General features: G+C 50.0%; 1 protein-coding gene across 1 annotated transcript in view; it reads right to left on the bottom strand.

Annotated features, from left to right (window-relative positions):
• Positions 1-18,633, bottom strand: part of ANO2 (anoctamin 2) — a 335,332-nt gene that overhangs the window by 62,043 nt on the left and 254,656 nt on the right. Inside the window, 2 exon segments of the mRNA XM_007469512.1 lie at positions 2,151-2,262; positions 17,580-17,775. Coding sequence (XP_007469574.1) covers positions 2,151-2,262; positions 17,580-17,775 — 308 coding nt within the window.

Here is an 18,633-nt window from a genome sequence, read left to right as displayed (position 1 = left end):
GTGGACCAGCCACTGCCCAATGTTGTTCTTGGAAGGACTGGCCAGGGTGGGTGCTCATCACCGGGAAGGAGGTCGTACCCATTATCAGCTAACAATCACCCATGACACATAGGGTTCACCTCTTGTTTTTTACTTTTTATTGGAATATAGTTGATTTACAATGTTGTGTTAGTTTTTGCTGTACAACAAAGGGAATCAGTTATGCATATACATATATCCACTCTTTTTTAGATTCTACAGATCCCCTATAGGTCATTACAGAGTACTGAGCAGAGTTCCCTGTGCTATACAGTAGGTCCTTATAAGTTATCTGCTTTATATATAGTAGTGTATGTGTCAATCCCAATCTTCAACGTATTCCTCCCTGCCCCTTACCCCCTGGTAACCATAAGTTTATTTTCTACATCTGTAACTCTATTTCTCTTCTGTAGATAAGTTCATTCATAGCTCTTAACGTGGTCAAATTCCAAGGGCAGGGGATTGACGCTGGGTCTGGAACGGGGCTGGGGCACTCGTGTGTGTGTGTGTGTGTGTGTGTGTGTGTGTGATCATTTCAGAGCCTAAACACGACGAAATCTGGATTGTCTCTAAGTGCACTGTCCTGCACCTTCTCCCCTCAGCTCGTGTCAAGAATCGAGTTCTGATTGCAATTCCTCCACGAGGGCGTCTGATTTCCCAGAAAATGAAGGCCAAGATGGACTAAAGTTGCAAGTGGAGATTCCTGGGACCAGAAAAGAAAAATCCAGACTTCTTACTGAAAATACTTAGAGGAATGGAAGAAGCCTGCCTCATTTCTCTTCTAAGACCTAAGGGTCTATTTTATTGGGGGATAAGAAGATTGAGCAGATGGGGGAGGCAGAGAGGTACCAGCCAACCATGGAACCAGACAGGTCATCAGAAGAATCCCACTTTCTTGAAATGTCGTCCCCTCACCCATCTATTGAAATCCTACTCGTCCATTTGAAGCTCAGCTTGACTTTCCTCCTTGGTGAGGTCTCCCTGCCTCTGTTCATAATTAAGTGTTCCCCTAACACTTCCTTTGCACCTTTTTTACGGCACTTACTGCAGATTACACTGTGCTGTTGCCAAGACTGTCACAATCACTACTTATCAGAAGCGATTTTACACCCGGGACTGTTATATAATAAAGAACATGACTGGTCACTGTCCCTGATCCCTGGGAGGAGCCTCTAAACCCTTGGAATTTCCTGATAGGAGTGTCTTTGTTATTCATGGTGGGACCCTGGGACTAGACCTAAGTTTATGCTAATGAGATCCCTCAGGATGGGGAGGCCAGTGCCAGAAAGGCCAGCCACGTGATCAGAGAGTTGGGGCTTTGAGCCCAGTAAAAGCAGCCTGACCCCAGCTGGGGGAGAGGGACTTCAGATTGAGTTCAATCACATGAGCAATGATTCATTCAATCATGCTTGTATAACAGGACCCCAGCAAAAACTGTGGACACTGAAGCTTGGACGAGCATCCCGGCTGGTGACGCACATTGACGTGCCAGGAAACTGACATGCTGAGGACATCCTGAAGACATGGAAGCTTCTTTTCAGGATGCTCCTAGACCTTACCCTACGTGCCTCTCCCGTCTGTCGCTTTGGATTTGTATCTCTTTGTGATAATAACACCATAATTTTAAGAATAGCACATTCCAAGCTCTATAAGTTGTTCTAGTGAATTATCAAACCCAAGGGATTAGTGGCTGTAGCCAGTTGGGCAGACCCATCAGTGGCCTGAGAGCCCCAGAGCTTGCAGTACTGTCTGAGGTAAGGGCAGTCTTGTGCGAGACTGTGCTCCTAATCTGTGAAGTCCACCCTAACTCTGAGTAGTTGCCATCAGACCTGTATTGCAAGATCTAAGAGCCACTGGCTAGACATGGAATTCCCTCTTGTCACAGCCTCCAAGTTGAGAGACACAAATTACTCTAAGACTAACCCTTCAGAGCCCAGAGCCGAATCACTGCAGTTTCCCATGTTAACAGAATCTGAAGGTGCTAATCCAAAATGATTTAGTGAAGCCAGGCGGCAAAGGGAGTGGGGAATGGGGCCAAGGGTGTAAACTGACAGTGGAGACAGGCTGACTCCAGTGGAGGGCTCAGTCTTCATGACCAATTGCCCTTCCACGTATGGCACCAAGATACTCACCTCCCCTTGAAAAAGGCCACATAGAAGATGGGTGAGTAGGCATTGACAAACTTTAGCAAGAAAGTCTTGAGTACCAGGCGCTCTTCAAATGTCTGCTCTGTTTTTGGAACCTCTGAAAGAGAAGAGCAAAGCAGATCAGACTGAGAGACAGATTTCTCACCTCTCCAGAGTTGTGACCCTGTGACGTGAGCCATTATGTGTCAGTTTACTCCTTCAGAGTAGAAAGTAAGAGATCCCCCTCTCTCGCACCTTAGAGCTGACTTCATCTGGGAGGGCCCAAACGGTCTTCCAGGTAACATGAGGCTACAGAAGGCCAAGCATACATACGATCATCACCTGTCTCTTTCCGCTGCCCTCCACTTATCCACGCAAGCAATGGTTTCACACTGGGCTCCTCAAAGAGGGGTCTGGGCAAGCAGAACATCCTCCCACCACCCTTGCTTCATCAAGAGGAATTCAGCTTTTACCTGCATACTTGCCACTTCTACAGAGACTTTACTTGAACAAACATCCCTGACAGAAAGGCTTGTTAACCAGTGAACAGAAGTCAAGAAGCAGTAAAAGCTTGTCTAAGGAGATTGCCCCAGGCAGACATGAGCCCCTGTGGCCCTGGGAGGGGGCTTGAGAATGAGGAACTTAGTGACTACCATCACTATTGTGATCCTGGCCTTGATTTTCCCCTAAGGCTAAAAGAAGGGAAAGTGAAGAGTTTCTCATCCTGGTCCCCATGAGAAATGAGAAATGCGGGGTCAGTCCTGGAGAGCCAGCGACACTGAAAACTTCTTTATTCTCCAATCTCCCCTCCATCCTAAAACCCACTTGAGTTCACTGATGTTGGCACACAGTCCTAGAGGCCCTGGCAGGCCATGCTGAACCCCCAGAGCTCCCAGCCCCTCTCAGCTGTGTGTTGAGGGGAGGGATGATTTGCTTGTTTTGTTTTGCTACAGAGATGGCTGTAGGAGCAGATTTTAGCATCAGACATATTTGAGTTCAAATGCTAGATGTAATTAGAGAAGGGAAGTTATATAAAAAGGATAATGATACCTCCTTCACAGGGTTGCCCTGAAGACACAATGGGAATGCTCATAGAGCACTCGGCCAGGTGCTTGGCACATAGCGGACCTCAGTAAATGATGTCGTCCTAAACATCAGCAGCAGCACCATCACAGCCATCACCATCACAATATTATCACCACCATCATCATCATCACCATCATCACCACCATCATCACCACCATCATCACCATCACCATCACCATCATCATCACCACCATCACCATCATAATCACCATCACCACCATCATCATCATCACCACCATCATCACCATCATCATCATCATCATCACCATCACCACCATCATCACCACCATGATCATCACCATCACCACCATGATCACTATCATCACCACCATCATCATCATGATCATCACCATCGTCACCACCATCATCATCACCACCATCATGCAGGTCCAGCAGCTCTTCTTTCCACAGCACAGCTGGGCCATCACAGGCTGGATGTCTGTGCACATGACTAGCCTCCTGAGGTTCCAGGCATCATTGCCATGTGATTACTGATCACTTTCTACCAGTCGACCGAGAACGTGGCTGGTAGGTGATCCTCCTGGCAAGAGGATTCTGCTGGCAGAGATCACCTGTAGGTGATCCTCTGTCCCCACCAAGCTTTCTGAGGTCCTCCAGACAATTCTGGCAATAGCACTGCCTGCTAGGGAGTCTGGAGACATCGTCATTAATTCTACAGGAGATGAGGTTGGAAAAGTCTACCATGATATCCCTCAGCCAAGAGATGGCTTTGTGGTTTTCTCCTTCCTGCCAAACATGGACAGACACATGTGCGACTCCATGGAAAGAAGTGCTGGGCAATCGCACTGCCGAGCCCAGTAAGCCTCTGGATAATGCCTTGTACTCACCATTTATGGTTAACACTGCCACTCCTGCCAGCTCTTCTTTAATTTACATATGTTAGCAAAGCCCCTTCAAACTTTTAACCTAGAAGGCCTTCCCCTCCCTGCTACAAATCCTGCCCTACAAAGAGGCAGGACCACCCTGTTGATTTATACTCATCACGCCCTCCCCGAGCTCCAGATCCACATCCACTCCTTCAACCTGACTCTTTTCGCTCTGACTAAAGGAAACAGTTCTGAGGCCCAGGTGGAAGTGCCTGCCATCGAGTACTAAGGTCACTTTCGGTCTTAAGATCTCATACTCTGAACCCCGAAGTGGCTGTTAACCTCATCACCTTCCCCTACCCCATCCCACCCGCCCCCACCATGTACGGTTTGGATGGCTTTTTCACAATGAGTGAGGTCAGAGAGATAACATCTTCTGGGAGGACCACAGCTGGTGTCAGATGTATAGTACTCTACTGTTTATTGAGTTAATGAATGACATGACGTGACATGAAAACAACATTATTTGGAAGCAGTAAATACTGAAGTATTTGTCATTTACTACAAATTCCCTGTCCCATGACAAGGAGGGCAAAGCCTAAGGAGGGACCTTTGTCTGTTGAGCAGGATAACGGTATGAAGATATGAGAGGAGCAGTCAGAGAGAGTTAGATTCCCTAGTTAAGAGAAGAGGCAGGGGTGCTGGAGGTAGATGCAGGACCCAAAAAAGGCGAGAGCCAGGGCTCTGGGAGGGGGAAGGGCAGAGAGGGGGATGAGGGAGGCTGCTGCGTGACAAGAAGGAAAACAATTACAGATCAATATTCCTCATGAACATGGACACAAAATACTTAATAAAAATATTAGCATACCTTTTCCAGCAGTTGATAAAAGGATAATAAATCATCAAAAGGAATTTACCTCAGGAATGCAAGGTTGTTTTAACATGTGAAAGTCAAGCAATGTAATTTTCCACATCAACAGAATGATGAGAAAAAGAAATGATCACCTCAGTAAACACAGTAAAGCATTTGATTGAATTTACCACTTTGTCATGATAATAACTCTCAGGAAACCAAGAACAAAAGAGAAATTCCTCATTCTGATAAAATACATTTATACAATGAAAACAAAAAACTCACTATTGCTAACACCATGCTTAACTGTGAAATACTGAATGCCTTTCCAACAAGATCAGGAAGAAGGCAAAAATATCTGCTCCTAATTTATATTCAACATTATACTGGAAGTCCAAACTAGTAAAGAATAAGGAAGGAAGGAAGGAAGGAAGGAAGGAAGGAAGAAAGGAAGGAAGGAAGGAAGGAAGGAAGGGAAGGAAGGGAGGGACGGAGGGAGGGAGGGAGGGAGGGAGGGTAGATGAAGAAAGTCACCGCCTATCAGTAAACAAAGGACGGAGCAGCCATCGCGTCAGCAGCCAGTGCAGCCACCCTGGACTGTGCACCCTGAATGGCATCCGGAACGGAGAAAAGCAGGACACTGACCCTAGATAGTTAAGGTGCATATCAAAGAGGTGATTTCAATGAGCCCGGACTCTTGCATCTTCTCAAACTCAGAAAATCGCTAGATTCATTAACTTGTCTGTTTTTCTTTAACTCACAGTAATCTTTCGATGGTCCAACTACCTGGTTTTTGTTGCAGAAACCCCTGTGTATCCTGGCTCCCCCCTCACCTCTTCCGGGCAGTCCCTCAGGGCTACCTGAGAGTCTGCCTCCCGGGCTGAAGTAATCAGAAAGTCCACTGAATAAAACAGAATGCTCAACTTTTAGGTTGTGAATTTTTTTCAGTGGACGGAAGGAAGGAAGGAAGGAAGGAGGGCGGGAGGGATCACTTGCAACAGGAGTTTGAGCCTCTGCCCAACCAATTCAACAATAACTTAATAATATCTTGTGTCTCAATTTTAAATATTTTGGGGGTAAGAAAATGAAAACTGAGGTCACCTCAGTTTTCAGGTAATCAGGTCTGAGGATCTAAAAATTTGGAAAACTCACCTTGTAAATGTGGCTAGAAGGGGATTAAGGATGAGGTACAGAGAGGCACGTGTCTTTGATTTTCTTTTATAATTGCCTTTGAACTCTTTGTATGCAGACCCCCCAATCCCTAGAGGAATTCCCTCTAAGTTCTCTGGAAAGAGAATCCAGTCCCTTCAGAGCTCTTTGCTCCAACTGGAAATGAGTGACTTCCTTCCTCCATCCTGATAAATCATGGGTCTGGTTATTATTTATTAGGTTTATTTCTAAAAACAGCCTGTGCCTATGCTTTTAAGGCCATGAGCCACCATAAATAATGGGCATTTCCAATAAACAATCCAAACCCCTTGATAGGCCACTAAATCAGTGGAGGGTCCCACAACAGAGAAGCTCTGCGACCACGCTGGGTGCTTTGCTGAGAGTTCTGGGGAAGTCGGGGGTGGGGGTCCCAGGGAATGCGGCCCCGGGGAGGGACAGAACGGGGGCCCGGGAGTTCCCCGCGAATTTGGGTCTCTTTGTTTTTTTTTTTTTTTTTTTTTTTTTGATTGAAGTATAATTAGCTGATTTACAATGTTGTGCCCATCTTAGAATAGGTCTCTTCCAACAGCCAACATGAGGAGCCTCGCTCACCCACAACAGTGAAACGGAACAGGTTCTTCAGGGTCCTTTTGGGGTGGGATGATGTCTACAGCACAGTTAGGGCACTTCAGGACACTGGGCACCATCCCCTGATAGGACACAGAATCTGGAGTGGTCCCAAACCGAGCCCATGAGAAAATGGACCAGCCTTGTGTTTCATAAAACTCCAAATAAAGTGTCTTTAGATATCAATTGCTACGGGGATGGAGAGGAGAGTCAACATGGAGAGAATGTGAGAAGGGAGAATGCAGCCCCTCTCCAGCATCCCCAGGCTCCTGAAATCTCACCTCCCCCAGGAAGCCACCCCAGGTTGACTGGAGGCCATCTGAGAGTTTCACCTGCTCACCACCAGCTGGAGCAGATTTCGGACAAAGGGCAGACTCTAGGACCAGGAGAGACCATCAGAGAATTCCTGTGTGGTGCCCTTACCCAACCCCCTTTCTTTGAAGTGTTAAACCTTCGATGCATTGTGTCATGAAAAAATATGAGTATAAATGACCCAGCTGTAAACTGCCTTGGAAAATAATTAGTATGAAAGCCCAAGCGAGTCTCAGGGGGCCAGCTCAGAATTCCAAGTCCCCAGAGCACCATCCTCGTCATATGGAAACAGCACGGCGGGCAAGAGGATGTCGGCTGCGGAATCGCAATTTTGGAAGAGCAGCTCATCCTAATGGGTGTCCCTGACAATCCAGCAGATACAGAATGATGGCGACAAGACAAAAAGGCGATGTCCAGGTGTGAACTTCAACCAGTTCCAGCCCTGGCACGGCTCTGGGAAGGACGGAAGCTGCGTCAGAAAGCAAAGGCGCCACAGCGCTCCCTGCCTCTCCCCCAGGACAGATCCAGCTTTTACAAACAGCAGTGCTTCCTGACAGCCCAATCGTCTGGCCTTCCCTCTGTTTGTGTGTGGGGGCAGGTGTGTGGGTTTGGGGGTGGAGGTGGTCCCAGCCTCCTGTGTGATGTTGTTGCCTTGTTTATGCCATGGGGAAGGAATCACCCTGGCAGAAGCCCGCCAGCTGGATAACCAGGCAGCCAGTGCATTGTCCCAGGGCACTGAGCGCCCCAGAGCTGGAGATTATGGATGGGTGTTCCTGAGATACCCCTGGAGCCCTAGAGAGTTTCTAAGTACAAGGGGCCCCATCCTTAGAGTCAGGAAGATGACGGCTGCCCCCAGACCAAGGGACGGGAGGCCTACTGTGCTCTAGCAGCCCAGCCCCAGGTGACAGGACATTTTAAGGAAACGGGACACAAAAGGGAGCAAGCACTTGCAGAGAGAGAGGGAGACAGACAGAGAGCAGCGCTCTGTTACAGGGCACCCCTGAGAACTCCAGGGCGCTGTGCAACACTTGACATGGGGTCCCCATTCAACTGTTCCATCCGCTCTATGGGGATGCTCTCCTCATGACAATGAGGGAGCAGGGAGAGAACAGGTCAGTGTGCCCGGGTCACAACCGCAGACACAACACCGGTGAGGTCATCTGGCAAACACAGTCGCTGGTCTAGAAACCGAGCCCCCAGCGAGCAGAGGTGGAGTAATCCCATCTCAGTCCATCCCCTGGTGTCTTCCCAGGGGAAGATCACCCAAAGGGAATGTTTTTACCTTTTCCATCATTATCTTTTTTTATTCAACAAATGTCCACCAAGTGACCATGGCGTGCCAGGCACTGGGCGCTGGGAATACAGCCGTGCGCCAGATCAATGAGCTCCCTGCCATGTGGTGCGTACGGTCCAGAAGAGGGAGGGGGGCGTGTCGGAGGGCAGTGAGTACTGATGGAATCCACAGGGAGATGAGAAGGGGGAGGAAAAGGCGACAGGAAGACTGTTGTAGTCGGAGTGGCTAGGAGAGGTCTCTGAATGCGGAGCTGGGGGCAGGGGTGGAACAGACAGTCCCAGGTGCCGGGGCAATCGGAGTGACGAGAAAGCATGAGGAAGAGGAATGGAGAGGAAGGGGTTCTGTAGCCATTGGAAGGACCTGAGATTCACGGGACACACAGTGGGAAGTCACCTTATGGGTGAGGCAGAGTGATGCTGAGAAGGACCCCAGGAAAGGAAGCGTGTGTGTGCGGGCATGGAGTGGGGGACAGAAGCGGAAGCAGAGAGACAAACCAGGACTGTGTGGTTGTCCAGGTGGGACACGACCAGCATTAGGAGGGAGCTCGTGAGAACTGATCAGAGCTGGGAAACGTCTGAAGGAGGACTAGACAATACTTACCAGACGCGAGTTTAGGGGTGAAAAAGAGAGCGATCTTAGGAGGATGCTCGGGTTCTGGTAAGAGCGCGTGAGTGCCTACTTCCTGAGATGGGAAGAATGATGGAAGTGACAGGTTGGGAGGAAAAATTGAGAGTTCAAAGTTAGACTCACTGACTTACTGGGCCTGTGTGCTTCTGTCCTCATGCCCCAAGGCGGCTGGGGCTTTGTGTGACTTGAGAACCATCCGCCAAAGCACCTGGCCAGCTCTGAGGCATCACATCCTCAGGCAAGCCACAGCCTGCAGTGGGTGATTTCCCAGGTCCTCTCAGCTCTGGTCCTCTGTGTTCTACAGCACTACCGCGGAGCCTATGACAAGGGGAGAGGAGGTCCTGGGCTGGGAGCAAGAAGACCTTTCTGTCCCACTTTCCTGCAGAGACATGATTTACCTTTCTGAACCTCACCATCCTAACTCCTAAAATGGCACCTTCCGGAAACATTTGTCGTGAAGTCCAAGCAAAAGTATGGAAAGCAGGAAGCACCGTGTAAGGTCGCAAACACTTGCTGTTAGTAGGACGCTGTAATTAGACTTTTCATTTGTACATTTGTTTCCACTTCTTTGGTGAGAGAAATGCCAGCAGGTTACCTGAGAATCTCTGACCGAGCCCTCTTTGAAGGCTGGGGTGGGCTGGCATCACTTGGGGTGATGAGGACCCCCCTAGTCACTGAGGGTCACCTCCCTCAAGGAGAGGTGGGACGAGGTATCATCAGATCTACTGTGTTTTGAAAGTTTAAGAAGACAGGCTGTATGCAACTAGGGTGGATTTCCAGGGAGAAGGGAGTCTGGGTCTGCGTGATGAATGACATCTTGGAGATGCGGATGCAGGTATTATGTGTCCTGATAGCTGCAGACCCTCGATGGAGCTTCCTCTGAAGGAGAGGATGGTCCTTCCTTAAAGAGACCAGTGGCCTGTCTGGGACCGGGGGTGTGGAGGGACCATCTCAGCAGTGGTCCAGCCTCTCCTGTCCGATGAGACAAGGCCAGCATCCGGCAGCAAAGTGGTGTAGCAATGAGACACACGAGGAGTGAAGGGCTGGCCATACTCCAGGTATTTCCCTGTTGAAGCATGGATGTTGCCCTGACCCTCCTCTGCTGGTCAGCATCGCACCAGGAAACAGAGTTTACCTCAGATGGTTCCGAGGAAGGGATTTTAATGAAGGCACAGTTTTGCCAGAGGTGAGGGCAAATCAGGGAAGAAATGGCCCCAATTCCGTCTCCTCTACCCCCCTAAGCTCCTTCCATTGCTTCCCACTGGCTGAGCCCAGCCACCAGTCAGCGTGGGGTACCTGGTGATAGAATCTGCTGGGCCTCGGGGCACAGACCATGGTGGACGCAGCGGGAGAAGGGGCCTGGAGGGAAACGATGGCCAACAGAGCATGACCACCATGACTCCCTTGCTTCTCAGCGATTCAGGCTCTGGGTTCTCAGAAAACTCAAAGAAAGGGAGAGGAATGTATGGGACTTCTTGCTAAAAGGAGAGATGGGGGTTTCTTGCTAAAAGGAGAGATGAGTGCTTCAGTGATTCACTGGAAAAATGAGAGAGACATGTTCATAGTTACAGCTCAACTTTGGAAGGAATTCTTGCCAGTTGTTTTAAACTATTATAAAAGTAGCAGTGTTATTAATGATCGTTCCATATAACTGGAATGAATTGTTCCACAAACTCAGGCTATAACCTTGCTCGTGTCTCTTCTGCATTACTAGCAGCAGCCTCCCACCATCCCCTCTGCTTCCCAGACAACATTTACAGTTACTTTAAGCCAACATCACGGAGGGGGGCCCTCAAACAATGGCAGAATCTACCCTGGCCACACCCTTCCCCTGGCCTCCCAGATGGGACGGGCAGGAGGCCACCCAGGCAGTCAGGAGCTGGTGGCAGACCAGGAAAACAACCCAGCAGACATGACTCGAAGCCAGATTTCAAATTGCCGGCACTGTGGTCTCCCCACCCGGAAGGCATAGGTCTCAGACCAGCCCACACACATCCACACGCATCCACACGCATTCACTCACATCCACACGTATCCACGCGCATCCACATGCATGCACATGCATCCACACGTACCCACATGCATCCACCTGGGTCCCTGCTCCGGAAGCACGCTCCTATGCAGGCTTAGGCCGCAGGGAAGCCGACTCCCCTTGCCCCAGTGCTCAGAGCCAAGAAAGCAGCCCTTCACCCTGCGCTCTGAAAACACACGTCGTGCACATCTGATGGGAAATTAGATCCATCCCTGTATACCCAAAATGTTTCTCTTTAAAGAATTTGTGATGTCCCGGCGGCCTTTGGTTCTGAGTTTCCCCCTCCTTTTCATTTCTTCCCTCTCTTCTCTCCTCAGTGGTCAGATGCAGCCTGTGCAGAGGATGGCTTAGAACTGGATGCACAATTCTAGACTCAGGACTTCCTGGTGGGACTTCAATTCTTCCAAAAAAGGTTGTGTGTGTTTTTTTTTTTTTTAAATTTAATAAAGCACATGAGACCCCAAAGTCTGCGAACGTGCGGAGGTCTCCTCATGCCTGCGGGCCTGCACGGGGGGCTGGCTCCCACTGTCTCCCCGCTTATCCCCAGAGGACGTCCCCACCCCAGCGACCTGATGTGCTCATGGGTGGGCGCGTCGCATTTTAAATCTTCTGGGGCCTCTGATGTGCTTTCTTCTGCTTTCCCAACACATTTAGAATTTCCCGAGGCCAAAGGACAGCTACGTATTACCAGGCAGTGGGGCGCTGTGGTCTCAGCAAGGACACCAAGGCCAGGGTCCTCACCACTCACAGCCAGAGGATCTTGGGCCTGTGGGAGGGTTGAGACCACCCTCACCCTTGGGGCTATTTTGAAGATTAAATATACTAGTATACATAAACGGGGCCTGGCACAGGCTGTGTGCGCGCGCGCGTGTGTGTGTGTGCACACCACTATTAACTATGGGTCTTGGTCAAGTTTCTAAACCTCTTCAGACCCCTCATAAATAAACTGAAAGAAACAACCAGTTCCGGGCGCTAACGTGAAAATTAGGTGAAACACTGTACATACAATGCCCGCCGGTGCCTGATACACAACGGGTGTCAGTAATATCAGATCCTTTCCCCATCTCTCCTTTTGTCACTTCCCTGCCCCCGCTTCGGTAGCGACACTCAGGAGCAGGGTTATCAGCAATATTTAAACAACTCACAAACGCAGCCTCTTCCTAAGAACTGGAGGCTTTGATTTGACACGATAATTGTGCCCCAGGTACACACAGTGAGCCCAACCCTGTAACTAGGAGAGGCTCAGTGCAGAGTAAAGATGAATCATACAGCCCCACACACAAGCCAGCACTTTGCAGAGTTTGAAAGGAGAGGAGGGGGAGAAGCTGGAGTCAGAGAACACTGACAAAGACAAGCTCATGGCAGCTGGATTATTCAGCTGAGAAGCCTGGTGTCAGCCCTGCCTTCCCAACTCTGCCTGGAGCTAGAGTGCACATGGGGCCCATTCTAGGCCAAGTCGGACCCATGCCTATGTCAGTCATGACAAGACCCAACCGTTTCAGGAACACTAGACATCATACTCCCCAAGCTTGGGCTTGGAAGCTCATTGCCTCACGGGCACAGTGTACCCTGTGCCCTGACCCAAGTAGGAAGCTGCAATGGTCTGAATGTTTGTGTTCCCCCAAATTCACATGTTGAAATCCCAACCCCCAAAGGTGATGGCATTGGGAGGTAGGGTCTTTGGGAGGTGCTTAGGTCATGAGGGTGGAGCCCTCATGAATGGGATTAGTGCCCTTATAAAAGAGACCCCCACAGAGCTCCCTCGCCCCTTCCACCACGTGAGGACACAGCAAGGCGATAGCCATCTGCAACCCAGAAGAGGGCTTTCACCAGGCCCCGGCCACACTGGCACCCTCATCCTGGACTTCCAGCCTCCAGAAGTCTGAAACATGAGTTTCTGTTGTTTATCAGTCACCCAGTCCATGGTATTTTGTTATAGCAGCCTGAACAGACTGAGACAGAAGCACACCTTGAGCTGGTCTGCCTGGTGACCCCTGTCGTCTTACCTCAGACCCTGGCCTCCCAAGATGCCCGAGCCCCATCCTGTTTGCCTGGGTGTCTGGTGTCCTAATGTCCTGCCCAGCTCTTGCTTGCTTCCTCTTCCAGGAACTGGATCCTTTCCCTATAATCCCCTGTGGCCCCTCCAGGAAAGAACAGATCGCTAGGGACTAAGACAGTCCTTGTCCCACCCGTTCACTGAGATCCTCACAAATGTCAGCGACTGATACTTGCTGAACCAGGCTACACACTTTGCACAGCGTGCCTTGGCCAACAAGGTCCCAAAGCATCTTTGTTTCCCCAGAGACACCCCGACCCCAGCCCCAGACTTCAGCTCAGTCCCTGCACCACCAGGACTGCATCGCCTCCAGATGATAGCGTGTCTTGCACCCACAAGCCCATGACTGTTGTTATCCTGGCCACCAGGTAGACAGTTACTGTCTTTATCTATCACTAATCACACTCAAGGAATTTAACAAATTCTGTCTTTTGTCACAAATATTTGTGGCAAGAACAGACCTCAGATAGGCCTGACACCAGGGCCTGTTGAGGGACCTCCTAGGGAATGGGTCTTCCATCATCCAACTTTGCAGGAAACACTCAGGAACTCACTGGAGTTGTTTACACCAGCTGTTTGCACCTGGTGAGCAAAGCACGTGGTCACCGCCTCCTCACCCATCAGGAGATCTGGGGCAGGAAGCCAGACGGGTATTAAACCCAGTGTGAGAATGGCAAAGGAAGCCCCTAAGCTTGGCAGGACCCTCAGTCTATCAGGTGGCCTTATCCACAGCTTTATGTCCCTGTGGCGGCCTGGGGGCTCTGAAACCACACCTCTGCCTGCAGGTAGGCCTGTCACACCATTCACGAGGGAGGCAACCTCGAGAGGTCCTTTAAGGGGAGGGTCACTGAGGGTTACTGCAGCCTGAGCGAGGCACAGGGTGATGGGGGGTGACTGTGAGTTAAGTGGTCGGAGAGGATGGAAGCAGACACTGGGAAGAAGGTGGTTGAGAGCCTCTCAGATGCTAGTTTGGATCTGACTTAAGGGTGCAAGGAAGCTCTCTGTGGGGCCCGACTGGGAGGGATGCATCCCCAGTGCATCCTTTGAGAAAGGCTGATTGGGTGGGGTTTCCAAGACTGAGGGCTCCAGGAAGAGGCTGAAGACAAGGGCATAGTCAGTCATTAGGCTCTGACAACAGTCTAGATGGGCGTGATGGTCAGCAGACAGGAAGGAGGCCAACGAGGAAGGAAGCATCAATGAAACTTGGTCCAGCAAAGTTCCCTGTTCACCCAACACCACACAGATGGTGGGGGAGGGAGGAGGAGGCGGGGCTAGAACTCATGGCTCTCCCCACTGGACTCCCCAGTTCTGTGGTCCTTCCACAATACAACACACCTTCTGAGCCCTCTGGAAACATCCAGTCTGAGACAGACAAGAGCAACGACCCAAGCAATGCCCACGTGGGGTCCAGGGTAGAGACCAATACACCAGTCCAGACAGTGAGAAACGCACATCAAAACTGCACAAGACACTGGCATTTTAGGGGCAGGATCTGAGTTTGAACCTTAGTCAAATGAGGATGGAATACTTCCCTTGCTGACCACACGTAGTTTGTGAAGATGAAATGGGATATAACCAAATTCGTTTTTAAGATGAGTAAAAATGCTTCGTGAGTGAGTATCGCGACCACAAAGAACAAAGTGCACTTGTTAGAGTTTCACCTCCTTTCTGGCGCGCAGACTGTCGTGCGGACCACGGGACATCGGCTTAACCGCTTGGAGGAGTCTGAACTTTTGGGTGAGGAACGGGGAGCTGTTAGAAACAGTGGATACAGCTTCATGGTGTGGAAAGGGCTTCACGGCCAAGACAAAGAGAACCTGCCTAGCCTTGTACGTGGGAGGGACTCACTAAATACTTGTTAATGAGTTTTTGATTGTCGACACTCTATCTTGGATCTTTACCACCGTCTGGAGCTGTGCAAGATAAGTGAATAATGTAACACAGATGGACAGCAAGAAGACATTGCTGCATCATCACTGATTTCCGGTTCCTTTCTCCCTACTTCCTGCCCACACACTCAACAGTCTCCTTTACTCTAGATCCCCCGCCTCCCTCCACTCTGTGGCATCCTGCTGGAGTCATTTGGCAAACAGTTCCCACCAGCCCATCATGCTCTTCAAACCCCACAGCGTAGAGAACGCACTTGAGGGCATGGGGAGGGGGAGAGGAAGCTGGGACGAAGTGAGAGAGTGGCATGGACTTATACACACTATCAAATGTAAAACAGCTAGCTAGTGGAAAGCAGCTGCATAGCACAGGGAGATCGGCTGGGTGCTTTGTGACCACCTAGAGGGGCGGGATAGGGAGGGTGGGAGGGAGGGAGACGCAAGAGGGAGGAGATATGGGGATATATGTATATGTATACATATAGCTGATTCACTTTGCTATAAAGCAGAAACTAACACACCATTGTAAAGCAATTATACTCCAATAAAGATGTTAAGAAAACAAACAAACAAAAAAACCCACAGCGGTGTCAGGTTGGGAGCTGTTCAGGGGATGGAGGGCATTTCTTTGCACTCCTGCCTTTTCCCCCATGGAAGGGAGTGTGATTAGTTGTAACTCCCTGCTTTGTCTTCCCACCTCACTCCTTTCTCCTCTGGGTGAGAGAAGGGGAAGAGCTTAGCCCATTGGTCCTCCCGGGTGAGAGAAGGGGGAAGAGCTTAGCCCATTGGTCGGTGTGGAAGGTAACAGGGGCATCTGCTCTGTCCTTATGGGGGAAGCAAACGGCCTGCAGGAGGGGCTCTTCTGAGTCCCGTGCCCCACCCCCTCCAATGTCCTAAGAACTGCAGGACTGCCCTGCCCACTGCTGCCTGCCACCGGGAGGCCAGTCTGTCTGGATTCTGGATTAGGAAGCTTCTATGGCTCTCCTGCTAAGCTGCTTCCTCCAATGCAGCCTTTTTCAGCTTTAAAGGTGAAATCTCAGCTTTGGTCTCCATCTGCCTTTGCCTTACTTCTCAGCTGGTTCGGTAATCAGGCCAGTAAGATGGTACTTTACTGGATACCCCTTTGAACTTCAGCAAATACTTTCCCACTGTCTGTGAAAATAGGCAGAGTCCTCAGCCTGACATTCAAGGTCCTCCACCAAAATATCTGGGCTCAGCCAACTCCCCAGGCCCAGTTCCCCACCATGCTGTGCCCTGGTCATGCCAGGACCCTTGAGCACCACCGCATGGGCTCCCCGGGCATCCTGGACATGCTTCGTGTTCTCTTCCACCTGCTGAGCTCTGCTCCTTTGGCTCCCTGGATTTTAGACCCCCCAATTTTACCCATCGTACCAGCCCAGCCCACACTCCACTTCTCCCTGCGCCTTTCCTGATCCTGATGGGTCAGATCCAAGCCTTCAGTGACGGATTTCTCATTCTGGTTCCTCTGCCGGGAGCCCTCCTCCCCTCCTGCCCAGCCCCTCCTCCCCACGCACATGCCTGACATCCATGTCCATTTATTTCCAAGCTCTTCCGTTGGATGCCCTCACCCGGAGCCTCTCCTGAGCCCCCAGGGGTGTGGGATATTCGTCCTAAGTGCTTCCACGGAATCCTGTGTCCCAGCAAACACACTGAAGTGGAATTCTCTGCTCACTTTTCTTAAGAAACGTATGAAGGAACACAGATAACACTTCTATGTAAACGTGCACATGCCCAAAGACGGCGGAACGGCCAGACGGTAAGTCGCCTACATCCACAGAGAAACCAAAGTCAGTGCCCACCGTGAGTAGCAGCCACGCCAGGGAAGGCACTGAAAGAGTCACTGGCATTAGTGAAACCTTTCCTGATTCTCTGAGCCTCCAGGAAAGGCTCTCTCGAAGAGGGGTTACCCTGTCAAGTGTCCGCTTCCAACTGGTTAGTACAGTAAAGACATCCCATCATTAATTCAACTCCCCGGAGGTGAGTGAGAGGCTGGGACTGCTGGTCCCTGGATTCAGCGAGGGAAAGATGCCTCCAGGCTACCCAGGATAAAGGCAGTGAGGAAAGGGTCTCGCCCTCCACCCTGACGTCTAGCACAAGTGACAGAAAGTGGTGCTCAAGCAACAGTAGCCTGTGGCTCAAATGACATGTCTGAATATTGAGGCCACTGCATTTTTCTCGCTGGCTGGAAGCTTGGGAAGCCTGATACACCTCTCTGAAGTCTGCTCAGGGCCTGGGGAATGCGTGGATTTGTTGGGACCTCTGACAACATGGGGATAGATAAGACCCTCTTGGGCTCAAGTGTCAAGAAGCTTTCCCAACTTTATAAACACTGCTGGGAAAATGAGGAGAACTGAAACTCTGCCTTTTTTTAGCAGGAAGTGTTGAACACCTCTTGCTTCTAGGCTGAGCTAAAAAGAACTGACCCCATGATTAATCTTGGGGGATAACAAGGCCATCAACCTGGGCTACTGATCGAGAATGTTCCAGGAAGGATTCCTGCCAGGGCGGAGGCCCTACAAGGACACACCCTGCACCTCCTCATTTCTCCAAGTGCACTGGACTTCCTTTTTCTTATGTTGGGTCATTGGCACCCAAAACCCTGCACACACTGAACTGACTACCTCAAGGGGGCCCGGGGCAAACATGCAATGTGGTGACATGGTACCGATTTTGGTGAGCCACTTGGCCACGGCGCCGTAAATCTCATCCAGGATGAGGATGACGACGAGGTTGATGACGACCGCCGTGGCCGTCACAGTCACCCGGACGTTGGAGCGTGTGGCCTTGTTGAGCGACAGAGCAGCAGCAGTTGTGATGCGATAGACAATGACCCCGAAGACAATGGAGAACGTCAGGGCAATCTGTTCGGGAAAACAGGGAGAGTAGTCACACGTCAGCGAACAGCAGTTACTGCCCACCTATTACTTGAGTCTGCTACGTCGGGTGCTATTAATCTGGAGTCCACTGGTGGGCAAGGTGGCACTGCCAACCGCGGAACTCATGCAAATTCCCGGTACGGGGGCATTTTCCAGGGGAGAATGTCTTTCATGTTTATCAGATCCCAAATGGCCTATAACACACACCCACAAACTAAGGTTACCATTGGGGGTGGGGAATACAGAGGTAGGGAAAATAAAGGGTTATTATGGGATTCTATGAAATCACGTATGCTGACACATATATATGGGATTTAAGGAAAAAAATGTCATGAAGAACCTAGGGGTAAGACAGGAATAAAGACACATATCTACTAGAGAATGGACTTGAGGATATGGGGAGGGGGCAGGGTAAGCTGTGACAAAGCGAGAGAGAGGCATGGACATATATACACTACCAAACGTAAGGTAGATGGCTAGTGGGAAGCAGCCGCAGAGCACAGGGAGATCAGCTCGGTGCTTTGTGACCGCCTGGAGGGGTGGGATAGGGTGGGTGGGAGGGAGGGAGGCGCAAGAGGGAAGAGATATGGGAACATATGTATATGTATATGAACTGATTCACTTTGTTATAAAGCAGAAAGTAACACACCATTGTAAAGCAATTATACTCTAATAAAGATGTAAAAGAAAAAAAACAAAAAAACGTTGTGTGAAACTTCTGAAAATTGTAAAGCACCACAGAATTTAAAGAGTCTTTCATTGAATTACAAAAAATTGTAAAACCTGTTTAGAAATCTTATAAAAACTAGTATCTAAAAAAGTAAAAAAAAAAAAAAAAAAAAA

This window comes from Lipotes vexillifer, unplaced genomic scaffold (assembly GCF_000442215.2).
Source record: "Lipotes vexillifer unplaced genomic scaffold, Lipotes_vexillifer_v1.1 scaffold395, whole genome shotgun sequence".
Taxonomy (NCBI): Eukaryota; Metazoa; Chordata; class Mammalia; order Artiodactyla; family Lipotidae; genus Lipotes; species Lipotes vexillifer.
Note: the sequence above shows the minus strand (reverse complement) of the source record. Positions and strands in the feature narration are given on the sequence as shown.